The following is a 25,120-nucleotide window of genomic DNA, read 5'->3' on the forward strand; positions in this document are numbered from 1 at the left end:
TAATCCTCTTCTCCTGGAGGGGCAAGACGCTCCGCTAATCCTCTTCTCCTGGAGGGGCAAGACGCTCCGCTAATCCTCTTCTCCTGGAGGGGCAAGACGCTCCGCTCATCCTCTTCTCCTGGAGGGGCAAGACGCTCCGCTAATCCTCTTTTCCTGGAGGGGCAAGACGCTCCGCTCATCCTCTTCTCCTGGAGGGGCAAGACGCTCCGCTCATCCTCTTCTCCTGGAGGGGCAAGACGCTCCGCTCATCCTCTTCTCCTGGAGGGGCAAGACGCTCCGCTCATCCTCTTCTCCTGGAGGGGCAAGACGCTCCGCTCATCCTCTTCTCCTGGAGGGGCAAGACGCTCCGCTCATCCTCTTCTCCTGGAGGGGCAAGACGCTCCGCTAATCCTCTTCTCCTGGAGGGGCAAGACGCTCCGCTCATCCTCTTCTCCTGGAGGGGCAAGACGCTCCGCTAATCCTCTTTTCCTGGAGGGGCAAGACGCTCCGCTCATCCTCTTCTCCTGGAGGGGCAAGACGCTCCGCTCATCCTCTTCTCCTGGAGGGGCAAGACGCTCCGCTCATCCTCTTCTCCTGGAGGGGCAAGACGCTCCGCTCATCCTCTTCTCCTGGAGGGGCAAGACGCTCCGCTCATCCTCTTCTCCTGGAGGGGCAAGACGCTCCGCTCATCCTCTTCTCCTGGAGGGGCAACACGCTCCGCTAATCCTCTTCTCCTGGAGTTGCAAGACGCTCCGCTCATCCTCTTCTCCTGGAGGGGCAAGACGCTCCGCTCATCCTCTTCTCCTGGAGGGGCAAGACGCTCCGCTCATCCTCTTCTCCTGGAGGGGCAAGACGCTCCGCTCATCCTCTTCTCCTGGAGGGGCAAGACGCTCCGCTCATCCTCTTCTCCTGGAGGGGCAAGACGCTCCACTAATCCTCTTCTCCTGGAGGGGCAAGACGCTCCGCTCATCCTCTTCTCCTGGAGGGGCAAGACGCTCCGCTCATCCTCTTCTCCTGGAGGGGCAAGACGCTCCGCTCATCCTCTTCTCCTGGAGGGGCAAGACGCTCCGCTCATCCTCTTCTCCTGGAGGGGCAAGACGCTCCGCTAATCCTCTTCTCCTGGAGGGGCAAGACGCTCCGCTCATCCTCTTCTCCTATTAGGGCATGGTCTCTTTTCAAATATTACTTTGCTATATGACAGGGGTTCCACACGTTCCCGTGACACTGAAGTAGTGTGTCAAAAATATGATTGATATTTCAGCCAATGTGATCACACCATCACCTACTTTCTCTCCTTTCAAACTGCCCATCAGTTATTTTGTCTGAAGACCGATGGCCTACAAGTTAAAAATGCATGTTAACCCATCATTTATTATTAAACATCAGGGCCTTTTCTCCCGGGTTAAATGGCGGTGTGTGTCCTCCCGGGTTAAATGGCGGTGTGTGTCCTCCCGGGTTAAATGGCGGTGTGTGTCCTCCCGGGTTAAATGGCAGTGTGTGTTCTCCCGGGCTAAATGGCGGTGTGTGTTCTCCCGGGCTAAATGGCGGTGTGTGTTCTCCCGGGCTAAATGGCGATGTGTGTTCTCCCGGGCTAAATGGCGGTGTGTGTTCTCCCGGGCTAAATGGCGGTGTGTGTGTTCCCGGGCTAAATGCGGTGTGTGTTCTCCCGGGCTAAATGGCGGTGTGTGTTCTCCCGGGCTAAATGGCGGTGTGTGTTCTCCCGGGCTAAATGGCGGTGTGTGTTCTCCCGGGCTAAAGGCGGTGTGTGTGTGTGTTCTCCCGGGCTAAAGGCGGTGTGTGTGTGTTCTCCCGGGCTAAAGGCGGTGTGTTTGTTCTCCCGGGCTAAAGGCGGTGTGTGTGTTCTCCCGGGTTAAATGGCGGTGTGTGTGTGTTCTCCCGGGTTAAATGGCGGTGTGTGTTGTCCCGGGCTAAATGGCGGTGTGTGTTGTCCCGGGCTAAATGGCGGTGTGTGTTCTCCCGGGTTAAGTGGCGGTGTGTGTTCTCCCGGGCTAAATGGCGGTGTGTGTGTGTGTTCTCCCGGGCTAAATGGCGGTGTGTGTGTTCTCCTGGGCTAAATGGCAGTGTGTGTTGTCCCGGGTTAAATGGCGTTGTGTGTTGTCCCTGGCTAAATGGCGGTGTATGTTGTCCCGGGCTAAATGGCGGTGTGTGTTCTCCCGGGTTAAATGGCGGTGTGTGTGTTCTCCCGGGTTAAAAGGCGGTGTGTGTGTTCTCCCGGGCTAAATGGCGGTGTGTGTTCTCCCGGGCTAAATGGCGGTGTGTGTGTTCCCGGGCTAAATGGCGGTGTGTGTGTTCCCGGGCTAAATGGCGGTGTGTGTTCTCCCGGGCTAAATGGCGGTGTGTGTTCTCCCGGGCTAAAGGCGGTGTGTGTGTGTTCTCCCGGGCTAAAGGCGGTGTGTGTGTGTGTTCTCCCGGGCTAAAGGCGGTGTGTGTGTGTGTTCTCCCGGGCTAAAGGCGGTGTGTGTGTGTGTTCTCCCGGGCTAAAGGCGGTGTGTGTGTGTTCTCCCGGGTTAAATGGCGGTGTGTGTTGTCCCGGGCTAAATGGCGGTGTGTGTTGTCCCGGGCTAAATGGCGGTGTGTGTTCTCCCGGGTTAAGTGGCGGTGTGTGTTCTCCCGGGCTAAATGGCGGTGTGTGTTCTCCCGGGCTAAATGGCGGTGTGTGTGTTCTCCCGGGCTAAATGGCAGTGTGTGTTGTCCCGGGTTAAATGGCGTTGTGTGTTGTCCCTGGCTAAATGGCGGTGTGTGTTGTCCCGGGCTAAATGGCGGTGTGTGTTCTCCCGGGCTAAATGGCAGTGTGTGTTGTCCCGGGTTAAATGGCGTTGTGTGTTGTCCCTGGCTAAATGGCGGTGTGTGTTGTCCCGGGCTAAATGGCGGTGTGTGTTCTCCCGGGCTAAATGGCGGTGTGTGTTCTCCCGGGCTAAAGGCGGTGTGTGTGTGTGTTCTCCCGGGCTAAAGGCGGTGTGTGTGTGTGTTCTCCCGGGCTAAAGGCGGTGTGTGTGTGTGTTCTCCCGGGCTAAAGGCGGTGTGTGTGTGTGTTCTCCCGGGTTAAATGGCGGTGTGTGTGTGTTCTCCCGGGTTAAATGGCGGTGTGTGTTGTCCCGGGCTAAATGGCGGTGTGTGTTCTCCCGGGTTAAGTGGCGGTGTGTGTTCTCCCGGGCTAAATGGCGGTGTGTGTTCTCCCGGGCTAAATGGCGGTGTGTGTGTTCTCCTGGGCTAAATGGCAGTGTGTGTTGTCCCGGGTTAAATGGCGTTGTGTGTTGTCCCTGGCTAAATGGCGGTGTGTGTTGTCCCGGGCTAAATGGCGGTGTGTGTTCTCCCGGGTTAAATGGCGGTGTGTGTGTGTTCTCCCGGGCTAAATGGCGGTGTGTGTTCTCCCGGGCTAAATGGCGGTGTGTGTTCTCCCGGGCTAAATGGCGGTGTGTGTTCTCCCGGGCTAAATGGCGGTGTGTGTGTGTGTGTGTTCTCCCGGCCTAAATGGCGGTGTGTGTGTGTGTTCTCCTGGGCTAAATGGCGGTGTGTGTGTGTTCTCCCGGGCTAAATGGCGGTGTGTGTGTGTTCTCCCGGGCTAAATGGCGGTGTGTGTGTGTTCTCCCGGGCTAAATGGCGGTGTGTGTGTGTGAGTGTGTGTTTTCTCCCGGGATAAAGGCGGTGTGTGTGTGTTCTCCCGGGCTAAATGGCGGTGTGTGTGTGTGTGTTCTCCCGGGCTAAATGGCGGTGTGTGTGTGTTCTCCCGGGCTAAATGGTGGTGTGGGTGTTCTCCCGGGCTAAATGGCGGTGTGTGTGTGTGTTCTCCCGGGCTAAATGGCGGTGTGTGTGTGTGTGTTCTCCTGGGCTAAATGGCGGTGTGTGTGTGTGTGCTCCTGGGCTAAATGGCGGTGTGTGTGTGTGTGTGTTCTCCCGGGCTAAATGGCGGTGTGTGTGTGTGTTCTCCCGGGCTAAATGGCGGTGTGTGTGTGTGTGCTCCTGGGCTAAATGGCGATGTGTGTGTGTTCTCCCGGGCTAAATGGCGGTGTGTGTGTGTTTTCTCCCGGGCTAAATGGTGGTGTGGGTGTTCTCCCGGGATAAATGGTGGTGTGTGTGTGTTCTCCCGGGTTAAATGGTGGTGTGTGTGTTCTCCCGGGCTAAATGGTGGTGTGTGTGTTCTCCCAGGATAAATGGCAAAGCATTTCTGTGAGAATAGCAGGACGGCTCAACAACAAAATTGCGTATTTTTATGGAGAAATTAAATGCTTCACAATAATTTCTGTGAAGCTTTGTGATCGACGAGGGCAAGTTTGATGTCAGACAACAATAGAAGCTTTAATGTGTACCAAAGCCGGTCAAATGAAAGGCAAAGTTTTATACTGAGCGGGACTTTTAAACATAATACCACAATCAGTACTTGGTCGGTTGGCAGAAATATAAGTACAGGCTTTCTTACCTGTAACACCTTACACTGATAAAGAAAAGTTGCCGTACCTTCATCTTCATATGAACGGGATATTTGTTTATCTAATGTTCTTTCTCTCTTTATTTCTCTTTCTTTTTCTCCCTGTCTGTCTCATCTTATATGACATTGTGTTTTTTAGGAGGAACCATCCTTTAAAGATGAATTCAGAAATCACAATATTGCCAAAATAAATCTGTTTACAATAGCAACGACAACAGGCTTGTAATGTGTACCTCAGTCTTCCTAAAGCAGTTGGTATGAAACCAGTAAAGACAATAGAAGCATCCAACCAATGTCAGTTTTAACATATAGATGTATCCCAACAGTTCTATGTAAAACACTTCTATACTGACCCCATTCTCCAGGTGACCTCAGCCCAGCAGGATGGGGGTCAACATTCGGCCCTCTCCCTCAGCCCCCCCTTCCTAGGCGGTGCCCCCCTAGCCACCTACCTGGCTGACGGAGGGGGTGCAGGGGGGCACGGCCCACTACTGCAGCACTTGGTCCTGCTGGAACAGACTGGCGCGCACGGGCCCCTACTGGCAGGTGGGTACAGCAGTAGAATGGTACTTTGGTGGAGAACACACACACAGTGTCCCAGTACACTGTGTGCTTTCCTAACAGATAACCCCCCTCCCCCTTCCTTCTGTTGACAGACTTCCTTTCATCTTCTGTTAAGCAGAGGGTCAATGAGAGAGAAAGTTGTGCCCACCGGTGTTGAAGGAACACATCCATTGACTCACTTTCCCAGTGCTATTTTCAGCTGACAGTGGAGTAAATGACTGGTGACACGCACAGCCTGGGAAGTGATTGGGGGCTCCTTTTTTGGCAGACTAGAGAAGGTTCTTCTGCCAGGCTTGTAGTACTGTGCTCCTATTAAGCTCCATTCCACTGTTCTGTGTGTGCTTAACAGAGCCAGTTCCACTGCGGATATTTCTTGTCCTGGGACCAGTGTGTTTGTGTGGATTCGGGCGTGTGTATCCATGGCTATAACCATACCCTCGTGTGTGTATTCCCAACCCAGGTGTGGACGCCCTCCAGTCTCCCTCCATCCACATGCTGCGTGGGCAGCACCGTCCCCTGGGTCGGACCCAGTCGGCCCCACTGCCCCAGCAGAACGCCCAGGCCCAGGCCCTGCAGCAGCTGGTGGTCCAACAGCAACACCAACAGTTCCTGGAGAAACACAAACAGCAGTTCCAGCAGCTACACATCAACAAGGTAGAGGAGGAGCGGTGAGGGAGGGGGGAAGAGGGTGGGTTTGAGCAGAGGGGAGGGGCGCTGAGGGGGGGAAGAGTGCTGATGGAGGAGGAGCGGTGGGGGGGTGGGAGAGAGGGTGTGTTTGAGCAGAGGGGAGGGGCGCTGAGGGGGGGAAGAGTGCTGATGGAGGAGGAGTGGTGGGGGGGTGGGAGAGAGGGTGTGTTTGAGCAGTGGAGAGGGAGGGAAGAGGAGGAGGGAGAGAGGGTGGGTTTGAGCAGTGGAGAGGGAGGGAAGAGGAGGAGGGAGAGAGGGTGGGTTTGAGCAGTGGAGAGGGAGGGAAGAGGAGGAGGGAGAGAGGGTGGGTTTGAGCAGTGGGGAGGAGTGCTGAGGGGGGGAAGAGTGCTGATGGAGGAGGAGCGGGGGGGGGGGAGGGTGGGTTTGAGCAGTGGGGAGGAGTGCTGAGGGGGAAGAGTGCTGATGGAGGAGGAGGCGGGGGGGGGGGGAGGGTGGGTTTGAGCAGTGGGGAGGGAGGGAAGAGGACAGGGTATAGCTGGAGTGTATGTATGTATGTGTGTTTGTTAATAATCCTCCCATAGGAACAATAGGGACAGGAAGCAATGTCCATGTGTGTGACAGTAGCTAACTCCACACCGCCATGGAAACAAAGCGGAACTCACTGCCAGATATGGTCATTCAGGAACTAGGCAGCCGTGCTTTGCTGAGCGCCGTTTCTTCTCTCTCTCTCTCTCTCTCTCTCTCTCTCTCTCTCTCTCTCTCTCTCGCTCTCTCGCTCTCTCGTATTGATAATTTTCATGCCCTTAGGTGACATCCCCACAGAGAAACAGTAAACACCGTTTAACTAATTTACAACGTTTCTCAACATTCAATCAAATGTTCCGTTCAGTTTTCTTAGTGTTTTATCTCTGACCAGAGTAGATCTAATACTGTATATGAAAGTAATCTGTCAGAGCTTTGAAGGGCCAGATGGTAAAAGTCTATCAGTATGACTTGATCACAGGGTATTAGGTGGTGTAGTCTGTACAGGGTGCATTATTCATCTATTGTTACAGAAAGCACAGCCTCCCGAGTGGGGCACTGCATCGCTGTGCCTCTAGAGGTCCTGGTTCGAGTCCAGGCCACTTCGCAGCTGGCCGCGACCGGGAGACCAATGGGGTGGCGCACAATTGGCCCAGCGTTGTCCGGGTTAGGGGTCACCAGGTGTACGGTGTTTCCTCCGACACGTTGGTGTGGCTGGCTTCCGGGTTAAGTGGGCATTGTGTCAAGAAGCAGTGCGGCTTGGTTGGGTCGTGTTTCGGAGGAGGCACGGCTCTCGACCTTCTTCTCTCCCGAGTCCGTACGAGAGTTGCAGCGATGGGACAAGACTGTAACTACCAAATGGATGCCACGAATTTGGAGAGAAAAATAAATGTAAAAACAACAACCTAGAAAGCACACAGTCATAGTGCATAGGGTGCCATTTCAGAAAATAGCCTATGTAGTGCACTACTTTCAGCGCACGATATAGGGAATAGGGAGCCACTTTGGGGCACTGCCGTAGTCAATGGGGAGAGAGGCAGTGGGCCCACATGTGATTCAGGTATATTTCTCTCATCGCTACTGAAAAAGGCCATTTCAGGATGTATAGTACCTCGTTCTGTTTACAATGAAACGGAACGTTCCCCGTAGTAACGCATGTGACATCACTGGGGGTTTCCGAGTGCTGCCACACAAGTAGGAAAGAGCACAAAATATGAACAGGGAAATAATTATAAAGAAAAGTTTTGAAATGTTTGTGGCTCTGCATTAGTTTTGCATTCATTCTAGTGAAAAATCACATTTAATGTGTTGGAACTTTCAGTACTTCCCATAGAGAGAGAGGAGAGCAAGTGTGAGGGGAGAGCGAGTGTGAGGGGAGAGCGAGTGTGAGGGGAGAGCGAGTGTGAGGGGAGAGCGAGTGTGAGGGGAGAGCGAGTGTGAGGGGAGAGAGAGATCACTCTGCAGGGAAGGAAAAATAAGGTAGAGAGGGAGGGGGGAGTGAAGAAGGGAAAGAGCAGCTTGTTTGTGGAGGAGGATGAGGTAGCTGGTGAGGGTTCTGACGTCAACGCTGTTCCTCTGGCACCCTGCCACAGGCCCCGAGGGCTGCCAGGCCACCCAATAACACACACACACAGTCTTGTACAACTAACCTTGTGGGGACACACCATTCAGTCCCATTCAAAATTATATTTTCCCTAACCTGTACCCTAACCATAACCTGAAAAACTAAGCTGAGCTCCTAAACCTCATTCTAACTTGAACTCTAAACCCCCGAGAAATATCATTGGACTTTGTGACACATTAGACCGGAGTAAAATTAATTGCTGTGTTTCAATTTCACCTGAATAGTTGGATCTGGAAGACTTTTTGTAGTGCAGACATTTTGCAGTGCACTTGGGTTGAATGACTTAGATAAGTGTATACTAATATAGATCAAAACAAAGTAGCACACGAGACATTTCCAAGTAGGCCTATTAACTGACCGACACTGATGAATGCTTAAAATACAAGTCATTATTTCTGCCCATTGTTTACACACAGGAACAGTGCCAAGAGATGTTCCCCTGTACAGAGTGGGATGATTCCTTTCCCTGGCACACACACCATCTCCCCTCTTTCCTTTCTTTCATCCCTCCTTTTCTTTCCCTTTAACAAGCTTCATTCCCCTGTACAGAGTGGGATGATTCCTTTCCCTGGCACACACACCATCTCCCCTCTTTCCTTTCTTTCATCCCTCCTTTTCTTTCCCTTTAACAAGCTTCATTCCCCTGTACAGAGTGGGATGATTCCTTTCCCTGGCACACACACCATCTCCCCTCTTTCCTTTCTTTCATCCCTCCTTTTCTTTCCCTTTAACAAGCTTCATTCCCCTGTACAGAGTGGGATGATTCCTTTCCCTGGCACACACACCATCTCCCCTCTTTCCTTTCTTTCATCCCTCCTTTTCTTTCCCTTTAACAAGCTTCATTCCCCTGTACAGAGTGGGATGATTCCTTTCCCTGGCACACACACCATCTCCCCTCTTTCCTTTCTTTCATCCCTCCTTTTCTTTCCCTTTAACAAGCTTCATTTGGTTTTTCAACTAGTGCTCTCAGAGGTTTCCCATTGACCGTTCAGTGTATGAGAACCTAGTCTCTAGGGAGTTTTTCAACTAGTGCTCTCAGAGGTTTCCCATTGACCGTTCACAGTGTATGAGAACCTAGTCTCTAGGGAGTTTTTCAACTAGTGCTCTCAGAGGTTTCCCATTGACTGTTCACAGTGTATGAGAACCTAGTCTCTAGGGAGTTTTTCAACTAGTGCTCTCAGAGGTTTCCCATTGACCGTTCACAGTGTATGAGAACCTAGTCTCTAGGGAGTTTTTCAACTAGTGCTCTCAGAGGTTTCCCATTGACCGTTCACAGTGTATGAGAACCTAGTCTCTAGGGAGTTTTTCAACTAGTGCTCTCAGAGGTTTCCCATTGACCGTTCAGTGTATGAGAACCTAGTCTCTAGGGAGTTTTTCCTAGCCACTGTGCTTCTACACCTGCATTGCTTGCTGTTTGGGGTTTTAGGCTGGGTTTCTGTACAGCACTTGGGGATATCAGCTGATGTAGGAAGAGCTATATAAATACATTTGATTTGATTTGGTCTCTGGAGACAGAGGATTTCCTGTCTCCGTGGACCCCTAATCCCGCTCACAGCCGTTATTACATAGTGATCTAGTTTCCCATTCATGGCCAGTATGTGTGGATAGGAGATGTGGAGCTCAGTGCACTGCTTTGTGGATAGCTTCTAGCAGCTTCCACTGATTTCGAAAGTCTTAAGGACACACACACACACACACACACACACACACACACACACACACACACACACACACACACACACACACACAACTCAATGTTAAAATGTTGACCGCCACGTCTTAGTAAAGCTACATCTATTACTACTGTATTACTACTGTACTGAATATCATCAATGACTAGACGATGGATTGACCCATACCCTCTCCTTAGATGATGGGCAAGCCCAGTGAGCCCACAGGGACCCGGCAGCACCAGAGTCACCCGGAGGAGACCGAGGAAGAGCTGAGGGAGCACCAGGCCCTCTCTCCCCAGGACGGAGGCTTTCCGTGTGGGTTCGCCATCAAACAAGAGCCCCCAGACCCCCAAGAGAACCAAGAGGAGGACATGCAGCAGGAACTGCTGTTCAGACAGGTAGGAGGAGTGAGTGTGAGAGAGGGAGCTACCACAGGTCAATAGGATGTGCTAGTGATGTCATCCTACTTCCAGGGTCATGTCTTTTGAATAGGTTTCAAGATCATCATCAATTTATCATCCCGTCAGAACTGTGTCAGTTCGTCAGGGCCTGGACTCCACAAGGTGTCAATGTTCCACAGGGAGGCTGGTCCATGTTGACTCCAATGCTTTCCACAGTTGTCAAGTTGGCTGGATGTCCTTTAGGTGGTGAACCATTCTTGATACACATGGGAAACTGTTGAGTGTGAAAAACCCAGCAGCGTTGCAGTTCTTGACACAAACCAGTGCTGTCTTGCCCATTCACACTCAATTGCACACATACACAATCCATGTCTCCCAGGCTTAAAAATCCTTATTTAACTGTTCTCTTCCACTTCGTCTAAACACTGAAGTGGATTTAACAAGTGACATCAATAAGGGAACACACCATTCACCTGGATTCACCTGCTCAGGCTTTGTCATGAAAAGAAGAATATAGTGTATACTCAGTGAACACCTGGGAGGAGTTGTAGTTCTCATGAAATGGTGTTTTCTTTTCGGCTTCTTCTTGGCCCCCAAATATGTTGAAACCAACATATGGTAAGTAAATTCACTCGCAAACAAGTATACCTTTTAATATATATCTTAAATGACTGCATTTCCATGACTTTGACAATGCACATTTGAGGCTCATTCTCAGCGTACAAAACAAGCACTTTCATATCGGTATTGACTTTATGGCACACACACACACACTCACACACACTCACACTCACACACAAACACACACACACACTTATCTCGTTTATCATTAGTTGTGTTTATTGAATGATTCACTTGGGCAATAATATGCTATTTCCTGTCCCAGGATGCTATGTTTCTGACACAGAGTCCTTCTTTAATGAGAGGAAACCATGCATCTTTTAAATCCACTTACTCTCCTGCAGATAATGTCATGTGTTTTGGTTCACCTCACGTAGCTTGACTGCCGCCGTGTGGCCAAATGTTGTAAACACATTATAAAGAGCAGGTCACAATAGCCATCGGTGGCTGTGTCTCTGTTGCTATCATGCAATGTTGTTCTATCCCTCCTTTCTCTTTCCGCTGCTCTTCTCTCTTTCTCTCCTCCCCCTTCTCTCTTTCTCACTCTCCTTCTTTCCCCTCCTCTCTCTCCCCTCTCCTACTCCCCTCCTCGTCCACCTCTTTCTTCTCTCTGAGCAGCAGGCCATATTGTTGGAGCAGCAGAGAATCCACCAGCTGAGAAACTATCAGGCTTCCATAGAGGCAGCCGGTCTGTCAATCACCTTCCCAGGTCACCGCCCCCTCTCTAGGGCCCAATCGTCTCCGGCCTCCGCTTCCTCCTTCCCCATCTCTGTCCCGCCTCCTGAGCCTCCCACCAAACCTCGCTTCACCACAGGTTAGTAGTAATGCTCTTCTCTTTTATATCATGTATTTGTAAAGCCCTTTTCCATCAGCAGATGTCACCAAGTGCTGTTCAGAAGCCCAGCTTAAACCCTAAAACAGCAAGCAATGCAGATGTAGATTAATTTTTATATATTTCTCTTTGTCTGTCGCTCCTTTATCCCTCCTTATTTTGCTCTGTCAGTTTGTTGTTTCCACTTGTGTGTGTGGATGTGTGTGTGTGTGTCAGTGGTAATATGCGTGTGTTCATTACAATGCGTGTGTTTGTGCTAATGTCCTGGGTTCTACCTGCAGGGTTGGTGTATGACTCTCTGATGCAGAAGCACCAGTGTATGTGCGGGAACACACACACCCATCCGGAGCACGCCGGGCGCGTCCAGAGCATCTGGTCCAGACTGCAGGAGACGGGACTTAGGGGACAGTGTGAGGTACATTCTAAAGCCCTCAACCATCCTTCTCTTTGCTATTCTCTGTTATATAATCATTTTTACATCATACATCATTGCTTATCCTTTCCATGTACTTTGTCATTTGTGATTCACTTAAACACAGAGAAAATAAAGCAAATGAATAGAAAGGAAATGTTGCATGTCTCCATTTTGTGTGTGTGTGTGTGTGTGTGTGTGTGTGTGTGTGTGTGTGTGTGTGTGTGTGTAGTGTATCCGTGGTAGGAAGGCCACTCTGGAGGAGCTCCAGACAGTCCACTCTGAAGCCCACGTCCTGCTGTATGGAACCAACCCCCTCCGACAGAAACTAGACTGTTCAGTCACGCCCATGTTGGTCAGATTACCATGTGGAGGAGTGGGGGTGAGTCTTCATCCTCCTCCTCCTTCTTTCTTCTCCTCCTCCTTTCTCCTCTGCCTCCTCCTATTTCTCCTCAAATCATTAACCCCGTTTTATATTTTGGCAATGAACCCATTTATCTACTTCACCAAAGTGAAATGAACACGTGGCTCGTGGATACAATGTGTATGTCTCTGTGTCCAGTATGAAGGAATTTAGAGGTATTTTCACGAGTCAATGCTAACTGGTGTTAGCACAATAAATGGGCGTCTATGGTAACAGCTATCATGCTAGCTTATGGTCACATGCAAGCTGTTACCACAGACGTCCAGTCATTGTGCTTATGCTAGTTAGCAACTCCTTTCAAACTGCACGCAGACATAAAAATGGTCTCCACAAGTTCGTCTGACTCTGGGCAAGAAGATAAAGGGCTGCATTGCCAACATCCCAAAGTGTCCCTTTAACTGTGACGATGATGATGATTGCAGGTGGACAGTGACACCATCTGGAACGAGGTCCATTCCTCTACTGCAGTTCGTCTGGCTGTGGGTTCTGTGGTGGAGCTGGTGTTCAAAGTGGCCACTGGTGAACTGAAGGTGAGTCCTCTCTACCCTCTTCTCCTTTTCATCCCTCTATCCCTCCATTAAGGTTAGGTCTCTCTACCCTCTTCTCCTTTTCATCCCTCTATCCCTCCATTAAGGTTAGGTCTCTCTACCCTCTTCTCCTTTTCATCCCTCTATCCCTCCATTAAGGTTAGGTGTCTCTACCCTCCTCTTCTTTTCATCCCTCTATCCCTCCATTAAGGTTAGGTCTCTACCCTCTTCTCCTTTTCATCCCTCTATCCCTCCATTAAGGTTAGGTCTCTACCCTCTTCTCCTTTTCATCCCTCTATCCCTCCATTAAGGTTAGGTGTCTCTACCCTCCTCTTCTCCTTTTCATCCCTCTATCCCTCCATTAAGGTTAGGTCTCTACCCTCTTCTCCTTTTCATCCCTCTATCCCTCCATTAAGGTTAGGTCTCTACCCTCTTCTCCTTTTCATCCCTCTATCCCTCCATTAAGGTTAGGTCTCTCTACCCTCCTCTTCTCCTTTTCATCCCTCTATCCCTCCGTTAAGGTTAGGTGTCTCTACCCTCCTCTTCTCCTTTTCATCCCTCTATCCCTCCGTTAAGGTTAGGTGTCTCTACCCTCCTCTTCTCCTTTTCATCCCTCTATCCCTCCATTAAGGTTAGGTCTCTCTACCCTCCTCTTCTCCTTTTCATCCCTCTATCCCTCCGTTAAGGTTAGGTCTCTACCCTCCTCTTCTCCTTTTCATCCCTCTATCCCTCCATTAAGGTTAGGTCTCTACCCTCCTCTTCTCCTTTTCATCCCTCTATCCCTCCATTAAGGTTAGGTCTCTACCCTCTTCTCCTTTTCATCCCTCTATCCCTCCATTAAGGTTAGGTGTCTCTACCCTCCTCTTCTCCTTTTCATCCCTCTATCCCTCCGTTAAGGTTAGGTCTCTACCCTCCTCTTCTCCTTTTCATCCCTCTATCCCTCCATTAAGGTTAGGTCTCTACCCTCCTCTTCTCCTTTTCATCCCTCTATCCCTCCATTAAGGTTAGGTCTCTACCCTCTTCTCCTTTTCATCCCTCTATCCCTCCATTAAGGTTAGGTGTCTCTACCCTCCTCTTCTTTTCATCCCTCTATCCCTCCATTAAGGTTAGGTCTCTCTACCCTCCTCTTCTCCTTTTCATCCCTCTATCCCTCCATTAAGGTTAGGTCTCTACCCTCTTCTCCTTTTCATCCCTCTATCCCTCCATTAAGGTTAGGTCTCTACCCTCTTCTCCTTTTCATCCCTCTATCCCTCCATTAAGGTTAGGTCTCTCTACCCTCCTCTTCTTTTCATCCCTCTATCCCTCCATTAAGGTTAGGTCTCTACCCTCCTCTTCTCCTTTTCATCCCTCTATCCCTCCATTAAGGTTAGGTCTCTCTACCCTCCTCTTCTCCTTTTCATCCCTCTATCCCTCCATTAAGGTTAGGTCTCTACCCTCTTCTCCTTTTCATCCCTCTATCCCTCCATTAAGGTTAGGTGTCTCTACCCTCCTCTTCTTTTCATCCCTCTATCCCTCCATTAAGGTTAGGTCTCTACCCTCTTCTCCTTTTCATCCCTCTATCCCTCCATTAAGGTTAGGTCTCTACCCTCTTCTCCTTTTCATCCCTCTATCCCTCCATTAAGGTTAGGTCTCTACCCTCTTCTCCTTTTCATCCCTCTATCCCTCCATTAAGGTTAGGTCTCTCTACCCTCTTCTTCTCCTTTTCATCCCTCTATCCCTCCATTAAGGTTAGGTCTCTACCCTCTTCTCCTTTTCATCCCTCTATCCCTCCATTAAGGTTAGGTCTCTACCCTCTTCTCCTTTTCATCCCTCTATCCCTCCATTAAGGTTAGGTCTCTACCCTCTTCTCCTTTTCATCCCTCTATCCCTCCATTAAGGTTAGGTGTCTCTACCCTCCTCTTCTCCTTTTCATCCCTCTATCCCTCCATTAAGGTTAGGTCTCTACCCTCTTCTCCTTTTCATCCCTCTATCCCTCCATTAAGGTTAGGTGTCTCTACCCTCCTCTTCTCCTTTTCATCCCTCTATCCCTCCATTAAGGTTAGGTGTCTCTACCCTCCTCTTCTTTTCATCCCTCTATCCCTCCGTTAAGGTTAGGTCTCTCTACCCTCCTCTTCTCCTTTTCATCCCTCTATCCCTCCATTAAGGTTAGGTCTCTCTACCCTCCTCTTCTCCTTTTCATCCCTCTATCCCTCCATTAAGGTTAGGTCTCTACCCTCCTCTTCTCCTTTTCATCCCTCTATCCCTCCATTAAGGTTAGGTCTCTACCCTCTTCTCCTTTTCATCCCTCTATCCCTCCATTAAGGTTAGGTCTCTACCCTCTTCTCCTTTTCATCCCTCTATCCCTCCATTAAGGTTAGGTCTCTCTACACTTTTTCCCCCCTTCACAAAGAATGCACTCAATCTCTCCCCCTCATGGATGGAGTTGTGGGTAATGTAGCTGCTGCATCTGGTTTCCAGAACGGCTTTGCTGTGGTTCGACCCCCTGGACACCATGCAGAAGAGAGCACTCCCATGGGCTTCTGCTACTTTAACTCAGTAGCCATCGCAGCTCGGCTGCTCCAACAGAGACTCAACATCTGCAAGATCCTCATAGTAGACTGGGTGAGTTCGTGCTGGTCCTTCAACTGACCTTTTAAAGAGAAAGTGGGTTTTGTAAATGACTGTAGAATTACCATTGGATGGAAGAAGTAGAAAAAATTGGACAATGGTCATCTGATTGGCCATGTGTGCTGTCCATTAGGATGTTCACCATGGCAACGGGACCCAGCAGGCATTTTACGACGACCCCAACGTGCTGTACCTGTCTCTCCATCGATACGACGATGGAAACTTCTTCCCTGGCAGCGGAGCACCCGACGAGGTAATGGTGACACATCTCATGGAAACGTGTGTGTGTGTGTGTGTGTTCTCATGGCTATTCCTCCCATCCTTTCTCTGTCAGGTGGGCAGTGGTCCAGGAGTAGGTTTTAATGTTAACATGGCCTTCACCGGGGGGCTGGAGCCACCTATGGGAGATGCAGAGTACCTGGCAGCCTTCAGGTAACACACAACACTTACCCCACCAGACATGCCACCAGGGGTCTTTTCACAGTCCCCAAATCCAGAGCAAATTAAAGAAAGTGTACAGTATTATATAGAGCCCTTATTGCATGGAACTCCGTTCCATCTCATATTGCTAAAATAAACAGCAAACCTGGTTTAAAAAAACAGATAAAGCAACACCTCACGGCACAAAGCCTCTCCTCTATTTGACCTAGATAGTTTGTGTATGTATTGATGTGTGGGCTGTTTTTACATGTATGTCGTTCTGTCCTTAAGCTGTTCCTCTGTGTTATGTCATGTTTCATGTGGACCTCAGGAAGAGTAGCTGCTGCTTTCAAAATAGATAATGATTCTAATAAAATACCAAATATCAAAAAACACACATGCACTGAAGTTGCGAAACTGACCAACTCTCTCCCCCCCTCTTTCCCTCTCCCTAGGTCTGTGGTGATGCCCATAGCTAATGAATTTGCTCCTGACGTGGTGCTGGTGTCCTCAGGCTTCGACGCCGTTGAGGGTCATCCTCCTCCCCTAGGCGGTTACACCCTCACCTCCAAATGTACGTTTATGTGTAAAGTAGCATTGGTGCAATGATGTCTGGATCTGTTCTTTTGTTAGCTGACGCCTGAGGTCCAGACACAACATGACAGACAGAAGATGTGGACACCACTCATTTAACGGGGTGTCCACATACTAGTGTCATTCACTGTATTCTTTGCTGCTGTGGTGTATAGTGCATTCTGGAAGTATTCAGACCCCTTGACTTTTTCCACATTTTGTTGCGTTACAGCCTTATGGATGAAATAAAAATGTTTCATCAATCTTCAGACAATACCCCATAATGACAAATAAAATCAGATTTGTTAAAAACATTTTACAAATGTATACAAAAAAAACTAACAGAAATACCTTATTTGCATAAGTAATCAGACCCTGTTAGACTCAAAATTGTGCTCAGGTGCATCCTGTTTCCATTGATCATCCTTGAGATGTTTTACCTGTGGTGAATTGAATTGATTGGACATGATTTGGAAAGGCACACACCTGTCTGTAGAAGGTCCCACAGTTGACAGTGTATGTCAGAGCAAAAAATAAGCCCCCAAGACTCTTCCTAGAGATGGCCGCCCGGCCAAACTGAGCAATCGTGGGAGAAGGGCCTTGGTCAGGGAGGTGACCATGAACACGATGGCCATTCTGACAGAGCTGAAAATAGCTGTGCAGCAACGCTCCCAATCCAACCTGACAGAGCTTGAGAGGATCTGCAGAGAAGAATAGGAGAAACTCCTCAAATACAGTTGTGCCAAGCTTTTAGAGTCATACCCAAGAAGACTTGATGCTGTAGTCACTGCCAAACGTGCTTCAACAAAGTACAGAGTAAAGGGTCTGAATACTTATGTAAATGTCATATTTCAGTTTTTTATTTTTAATACATTTGCAAAATTTCCAAAAACCTGTTTTTGCTTTGTCATTATGGGGTATTGTGTGTAGATTGAAAAGGAAAAACATGTATTTAATCAATTTTAGAATAAGGCTGTAACGTAACAAAACATGGAAAAAGTCAAGGGGTCTGAATACTTTCTGAATGCACTGTATTGATGATCCCTCTCTCTGCCCCTCCCTTCACACGCACACACCCTCCCCTGCAGGTTTTGGGTACCTGACGCGTCAGCTGATGACCCTGGCGGAGGGTCGCGTGGTGCTGGCATTGGAGGGAGGTCACGACCTCATGGCCATCTGTGACGCCTCCGAGGCCTGCGTCTCCGCTCTGCTGGGCATCCAGGTGAGGGAAGAAGGGATCATTTATACTGGTCTGGTGAAGAACTGAAAAGGAGAGGGAATGGATGAATGGTGAAGGTGGACTGGTGTGTGTCCGGTTATCAGATGGCACAGTTTGACAGTGTGTATGTGTTGTCCACAGCTGGATCCTCTCCCTCAGACGCTTCTGGAGCAGAGACCCAACCAGAATGCTGTGTGCTCCATAGAGAAGGTTATAGAAACACACAGTGAGTACCAAGCACAGTATCCTATCTGAGATTGAAGAGGCAGGAAGTTCTCCCTCCACTTTCTCCAGTCTTAAAGGTTGAGTAAGCTAGATTTTTTGTAAATGTACTGTAAATAGTTTATGATTAGTGAATGCCGTAATTTAATTATTTTGTTAGATGCTGCTCCTTATTCGCTGAAATCAAATTTTCGCTATCACGCTAGCTGTTCAGGCCAAACCTAGCATTGAATCATGGAAATTCGTTGCGCTATGCAGACATTCTCTTTCTTCCGAGGCACGTGTTACTAGGCAACCCCCCGGACTTGCCCGGGCAGACCTGCCCCTTCCTGGGCCTGGGCTATAGCCAGTGTGAGAAATGTTTGTGCTCTGAAACTAAATAAATACTACACTCTGACCCACACAACAGGATAGTGCTAGACAAATCAAGGAATGTAAACTTCAAAGCGTGATGAAGTTTTATTGGGATTTGCAGCTGTTGTTGGTAAGTAATGGATCTGCTAGCTTCTGAAGTTAACTTACTGATCCTTTATCATTGTTCCCTCCCTCCCTCTCTCTCTCTCTCTCTCTCTCCCTCTCTCTCTCCCTCCCTCTCTCCCTCTCTCTCTCTCTCTCTCTCTCCAGGTAAGTACTGGCGCTCCATGCAGCGTGGCTCCCCCAGGCTGGGCCTGTCTGTGCTGGAGGCTCAGAGAGGAGACTCTGAGGAGGCTGAGACCGTCAGCGCCATGGCCTCTCTCTCTGTGGCCAACAAACAGAGGTAGGTCACCATAGCTACTATCAGTTCTATTGAGATGCACCCGTTTTGCTAACGCACCTTTCTCTCCTTTTGTTCCCCTTAGCAGGTCGGAGGAGGAACCCATGGAGGAGGAAGCACCATTATAGCGGGGGAAGCATAAGGGCGTCGCACCGTGACTGTCGGCCTCTGCAGCTCGGAAGACTACCTTCTGGAGAGTCTCGACTGTCCCTTTCATTTAGTCCCTCCGCGCCGTGCCTATCACCTTGATTGGCAGCTCCTCTGCCAATGAGAGAGAGGGATGGGCTTCAGAGTAGGGAGTCAATGGGGATACGATATGAAGGACGGAAGTGACAAAGCGCTGCAGCCAGACAGCTCCGCGTGGTCAGCTCACCGTGACTCTATAGAGACTGAGGCAGCCCCAGAAGACACCCCAGCACCGAGGCAGTGGGTTCTCTGAGTGGAGGCGGATAATAGAAGGCTTACTCCTGAAGGAAAGATCTGCTGCTTTACAGAGCTCCCCCGTGGACAAATACGGAGACAGAGGACAGGACAAGTCTGGCTGTCACACACAGCGTGGACATTTATTTTCTCTCCTGCTTTTGTCCCCCTAAATGGAGGACATACTACTGATGGAGATGGTGGTTACTAATGAGAGATGGCGGACAACAAAGCCCGTAGGAGAATTGTCGGGCTGTCATTGGCTGAAGACAGTAGACTTGACTGTGGTTGGCCGTTGAGCAAGCGGCCTTTGCCGTTATTGGATGATGAGGCTATTGGATCTTTGCCTTATTGATGCAGCTGGTAGTTCTGTGATGGTCCACCAATGAGAGAGTGCCTTTGTGAAGCTCTGATGGATTTCAGGATTGTGTCAGAAATGAAGCCTTAAATGATGATCCTGACCAGGGGAGAGAGAAATCCATTTTCCTGTTTGACAGAGGACGGGATGGTGGACAAAAGGATCTTTCAGCATGTTTACCAGGATTGTGATGTAGACAGACAGTCTCTCACAGCCTCTTTTAGAGGTCATTATACCTTTGGATTGATATATTTTTCTGTAAAAATGCTTCAAAAAGGTAGTTGCAAGCAAACATTTGAAACGTTCAACTTCCAGTTGATTCGTAAAGCACTGTTGAAGGTTAGCATTTAGCCTTATGTAGCTTCCCTTTATCACATAACCAATCGCTAACGGAGAAAAGCATGTCTCACCAGAAAGACCTGTCGGTTGCAAGGTTAGAAAGTTATCCAAAAAGAACTAGTCGAGCAAAAAAAAAAGCCAAAGCATGAGTTTGCATCCAGCTCTTTCGTACCACTAGTAACAGCAGGCACACACAGTATTACTACTGGCTTTTCATACCAAGCACACTGTTCGAGAGCTCACGGATCAAACATGTATGTCTCAACCTTTGGTTAAATAATTATTGAATTCCAATGTATTGTTTGGCAACTACCTTAGTTAATAGTTACTATAAACATCTTGTCATGTATATTGAATTGAACATATTGTAAAGCCGAGTGTTAATTTGCCATCTTTGAAACTATCATTTCAACATCGAGCTAGTCAATTGACTATGCCATCATCATCTTTTTCTTAATCAACGATCTCAAGTGTGTGACAATTCTATTTTTGGCATGTATGAAAATCTCACATTTTGAACATACTTTTTATATTTGCGTATTTGTCATTTTGCGTTGTTACTCTGTACAGTTGATGTGCCACTTGCTCTTAGTGTCCTCATCATGCATTGGGATGGAGATCAGCCTTTCTACTTTATACCATGATTCCAGCAATTGTCTATTTACTTACAGAATGATCCTGTTTACAGAGAGGTTCGACATGGAAAACCTAGAAATATATTATATCCGTAGCCTACATGAGAGCTATGACGTTGTGAAAGAGAATAGCTATGGCAAAGATGGTCTCACTCCAGTAAATAACTCTAAAAACCTTATGTGGGGGTTGAGGTTGACTGCACTGTTTTAAACTGGCCCTGGTTGGAGCAGCCCTGCACTCAGCAGCACTGGATTTGGTCTCTTCCACACATTTGTTTTTGTACTGTATTGTTCCTGGCTGCACTGTAGCTAGACTAGACTAGCATGGGGCATTTTAAAGACACTTAGCTTTCGCGTTTGACTTCATTGGGACCAACCAAAATGACATACCGAGGTTACTTTTGACACCATAACACACTGTTGTTGATGGATAGCATGGTTACTGCTGTGCTGCCATGGTTACTGTACATTAGCATACCTCCACTTCAGAAAATGTTGTGACATCACTTCTTCCTGTCGTAGCTACATTAGTCAGGTTGTCAAGAAACCGGAGTCATGATATTAGTGGGTTGGGATGGTCTCATTGTAGTTCAAACTATTCTCATCCCTAGTAAATAACTCCTTTTAGTTTTCAATAATGTTCTTACACTAATTTTGGTAGTATCATGTTTCCTTTTCATGATTTAGTAAACATTCTATTTGTTGCTTTGCTTTGTGTTTGCTCTCAGATTCACCATTCCTATGAATTGTTTCAGAGCCCCAGGGTTTGGTATGCTTTAAAAAACATTTCTTTCATGGCCTCTAATTCTCTGCATGGTTTGTCTGTCCGCATGCCTGTCTGTCTGTACGTCTGTGTAACACTGTATTTGCACAGTAGAAGAAAACTGGAGGACTAAATCCTATCCCAGAAAACCCAGCGTGAATGTCTCTTCTTCTTTGGTGTACTAAGGATATACAAAGGACTTGTTAAAATGAATTCCACATTAGATTTAAAAAAATGTAAATGCTCAGTTTTTGTAGGGAAATTACCCAGCACTTAAACAAGAATAATGGATAATAGACTTGACTGTGTTTTGAGTAAGAGGAATATGGATTAGCTAGGCTAATCTCCGAGTGTATCTATGCTGGCTTCACATGCTCATGGGAAATGGGGAAGTGGAACAATTAAGTCCGTAATGATTGTGTTTAAGTGCTTTTGAAGTCGGAAAAATTCTTCAACCAATAGGATTTTAGCTAGCTTATCAAGGTTGCTAATAATAAAGTTAGCTAGCTTGCTGAACATTGACAATATGGTCAAACTAGCTACCTTCTCCATATTGATGAGGTCGTAGTTGTCAAACTGATTTGTTATTTTTTGGTTGAAAAGTTCAAAGGTCAGTGGTGAAACATCACAACTCGCCAACTCGGGCAACAACATCTTCTGTTTCCCACTTGAAATTCCGACTTGGAGTTTCGCTCAAGTGAAACTTCTCAGTTGGAAATAGGAACTTCCGATTCCACATGAACGTGGCATTACATCCATCTAGACTGCTTGTCTCTCCCTAAGAGTGTTTCTAGGGTGTTGGGGACAGACACACAAAGTAGACAATGGCTAAAACATCGGACCTTTAAAACACTCCATATGTGGTTGATTGGGAAGGGAATTTTCTGCAGACTCTTATCCACTTAAGCCAGTTGTATTTAAAACCACTGTGGTTAAAAGGAGCTATTCTCGGTTTACATATGTAAATGAAAAAGTTATTTTTGTTGTCTTTCCATTCCATTGTTACAAATGATATCTTGTTGGGACCTATATGCTTTTGACATTTTGTCTCAGACATAAACTCTAAAATATATTTCTGAAAAATGAAGCCGTCTTGTGTGTTAATTGTGATGCTTATTTATGAATCCAAAAATGTATAGTTACCAGACCTATATCAAGTCAATATGTTCTTGAGTATCAAAGGCCCTGTCCAGAAACCACAACCGTCCTAGGCACTGGTGTAGATCTGGGCCAGTATTCATAAAGCGTCTCAGAGTAGAGAGTCCTGATCTAAGATCAGTTTGGCCTTCTTGATAATGAATTAAGATTGCTGAACAGAAGACCCTAGATCAGCACCCCTACTCTGAGACGTTTGATCTGTACGACCACTGAAATGATTAGAGACCCGGAGAGAGTTTGGGGAGAGAGTCTCTTTGTTTGCTACTCGCTGGGTGAACCATGTACCTGCAGGGGGTCGTAACAGCAGTGTGACACATTGTACTGTAACTTCCCCTGCTACTCGCTGGGTGAACCATGTACCTGCAGGGGGGGTCGTAACAGCAGTGTGACACATTGTACTGTAACTTCCCCTGCTACTCGCTGGGTGAACCATGTACCTGCAGGGTGGTCGTAACAGCAGTGTGACACATTGTACTGTAACTTCCCCTGCTACTCGCTGGGTGAACCATGTACCTGCAGGGTGGTCGTAACAGCAGTGTGACACATTGTACTGTAACTTCCCCTGCTACTCGCTGGGTGAACCATGTACCTGCAGGGGGTCGTAACAGCAGTGTGACACATTGTACTGTAACTTCCCCTGCTACTCGCTGGGTGAACCATGTACCTGCAGGGTGGTCGTAACAGCAGTGTGACACATTGTACTGTAACTTCCCCTGCTACTCGCTGGGTGAACCATGTACCTGCAGGGGGGTCATAACAGCAGTGTGACACATTGTACTGTAACTTCCCCTGGAGTTTCACTAGATGTCAGCGGAGACGTAAAATAAGATGTCTGAGTTGGAGAAACACATCTGAGGAAGAGAACAATATGAGACCGACCGTTTGTTAGCCGCCCAGATATCTGTTTGGCTTCACATCAGTTATTCATCAAAATACATCAAAGCCATACATTACCAGGTGTATTTCAACAGCATCGCCATAGGAACTACAACCAGCTATCACAATGTTAGGAGAAAATAATATAGTCTCTTTCTCCTAATGTGGAACACTAACCGTACTGGTGTTTAGTTCTCAACACTGAAATGGTGAGTTACTATCCTGATTAAATCAGACTTTAACCAGGCTAGTTAATGACTAATATGTAAGGGAAATGTGAGGACAGCTCTTGTAGATACTGAACACCTAAAGGCCTACAAGTGCAAAGGTAATGGTAGAAGATGGAGGCCAATGCTCTATAATAATTTTGCATGTACTGTCGCTTAGCAGCAGGCTGGATGCTTCTAAATCAGTGTGATGCATAATTACATTCAGAGAGAGAGAAGAGGGACACCCACACATCCTTGCCCGTGCATTTCAATGTACCACCCTACCCCACTCAGCCTGCTCATAACAACTAGGAGAGCCCATGATAATTATCTTGTGTAATGTGTGTGTTAGCCTGGAGGGTGGAAATGCAGTGCAAACTTCAAGTGTATATTGTGTCTCTTCTCTCACCTACTCTGGCACAACACATTTACATTTTAGTCATTTAGCAGAGGCTCTTATCCAGAGCGACTTACAGTGAGTGTGTTAATCTTTAAAATAGCTAGGTGAGACAACAACACATCACAATCGTATCAAGTGCATTTTCCCTCTAAGTATTTGTTAGCTAGTAGGAAAAGTGCCTTCTTTAAGATCCTCACCAGTGGAACACAGATGGACGCGTTCAATAGGAATCTGAAAGAAACGTTTTATTAGTCATGCACACTCAGGCTCATGGCTGTTTCCTAAGTGATGCTGTAAGCAATGGTAATAGGCTGGCTTTAGCAGAGATGAACAGGTGCTGTAGTGGCAACCAGGATCTGGCAACCAGACCAACATAAGCTTTGGATTGGGGATAGGATCGGTGTTATCTGGTGATTCATCTTGTTGGCAACTTACATAAACATGAATAGTACATATATCTGTCTTTATACTATGGACATGGCCAGATTACCAACTGGGCACAAGCCCCGGGCCCCCGGCCTTCAAGGTGCCCCCAAAAATTATTATTACGAAGAGCGAAAAGATACGATGAGAAAATTCAGCAGTTTAAACGCTAATTTCCTGCAATTCACACAGTATATTCTTCTCTCTGCCCTATATGGGAAGTCTACTGGGTAGTCTACTGGGTAGTCTACTGGGTAGTCTACTGGGTAGTCTACTGGGTAGTCTACTGGGTAGTCTACTGGGAAGTCTACTGGGTAGTCTACTGGGTAGTCTACTGGGTAGTCTACTGGGAAGTCTACTGGGTAGTCTACTGGGTAGTCTACTGGGAAGTCTACTGGGTAGTCTACTGGGTAGTCTACTGGGTAGTCTACTGGGAAGTCTAAGTCTACTGGGTAGTCTACTGGGTAGTCTACTGGGTAGTCTACTGGGTAGTCTACTGGGTAGTCTACTGGGTAGTCTACTGGGAAGTCTACTGGGTAGTCTACTGGGAAGTCTACTGGGTAGTCTACTGGGTAGTCTACTGGGTAGTCTACTGGGTAGTCTACTGGGTAGTCTACTGGGAAGTCTACTGGGAAGTCTACTGGGAAGTCTACTGGGTAGTCTACTGGGTAGTCTACTGGGAAGTCTACTGGGTAGTCTACTGGGAAGTCTACTGGGTAGTCTACTGGGTAGTCTACTGGGTAGTCTACTGGGTAGTCTACTGGGAAGTCTACTGGGAAGTCTACTGGGAAGTCTACTGGGTAGTCTACTGGGTAGTCTACTGGGAAGTCTACTGGGTAGTCTACTGGGTAGTCTACTGGGAAGTCTACTGGGAAGTCTACTGGGTAGTCTACTGGGTAGTCTACTGGGAAGTCTACTGGGTAGTCTACTGGGTAGTCTACTGGGAAGTCTACTGGGTAGTCTACTGGGTAGTCTACTGGGAAGTCTACTGGGTAGTCTACTGGGTAGTCTACTGGGAAGTCTACTGGGTAGTCTACTGGGTAGTCTACTGGGAAGTCTACTGGGTAGTC

The 25,120-nt window shown here is 48.0% G+C and overlaps 1 protein-coding gene across 4 annotated transcripts in view; it reads left to right on the forward strand.

Moving 5' to 3' along the window:
• LOC135542787 (histone deacetylase 4-like) overlaps positions 1-22,071 on the forward strand; it is an 82,513-nt gene extending 60,442 nt beyond the window's left edge. For 3 of the 4 annotated variants that reach the window (XM_064969983.1, XM_064969981.1, XM_064969984.1), the window contains 15 exons: positions 4,792-4,972; positions 5,451-5,644; positions 9,655-9,855; positions 11,098-11,293; positions 11,593-11,726; positions 11,956-12,105; positions 12,570-12,677; positions 15,132-15,275; positions 15,415-15,534; positions 15,616-15,713; positions 16,157-16,275; positions 17,363-17,496; positions 17,635-17,719; positions 18,340-18,472; positions 18,555-22,071. In XM_064969983.1, coding sequence (XP_064826055.1) covers positions 4,792-4,972; positions 5,451-5,644; positions 9,655-9,855; positions 11,098-11,293; positions 11,593-11,726; positions 11,956-12,105; positions 12,570-12,677; positions 15,132-15,275; positions 15,415-15,534; positions 15,616-15,713; positions 16,157-16,275; positions 17,363-17,496; positions 17,635-17,719; positions 18,340-18,472; positions 18,555-18,597 — 2,040 coding nt within the window. In that variant the 3' untranslated portion in view covers positions 18,598-22,071. The remainder of the gene's footprint in view (positions 1-4,791; positions 4,973-5,450; positions 5,645-9,654; positions 9,856-11,097; positions 11,294-11,592; positions 11,727-11,955; positions 12,106-12,569; positions 12,678-15,131; positions 15,276-15,414; positions 15,535-15,615; positions 15,714-16,156; positions 16,276-17,362; positions 17,497-17,634; positions 17,720-18,339; positions 18,473-18,554) is intronic. The other variant, XM_064969982.1, reaches the window with a different exon arrangement.
• The last annotated feature ends 3,049 nt before the right edge of the window (positions 22,072-25,120 follow it).

This window comes from Oncorhynchus masou, chromosome 6 (genome assembly GCF_036934945.1).
Source record: "Oncorhynchus masou masou isolate Uvic2021 chromosome 6, UVic_Omas_1.1, whole genome shotgun sequence".
Lineage (NCBI taxonomy): Eukaryota > Metazoa > Chordata > Actinopteri > Salmoniformes > Salmonidae > Oncorhynchus > Oncorhynchus masou.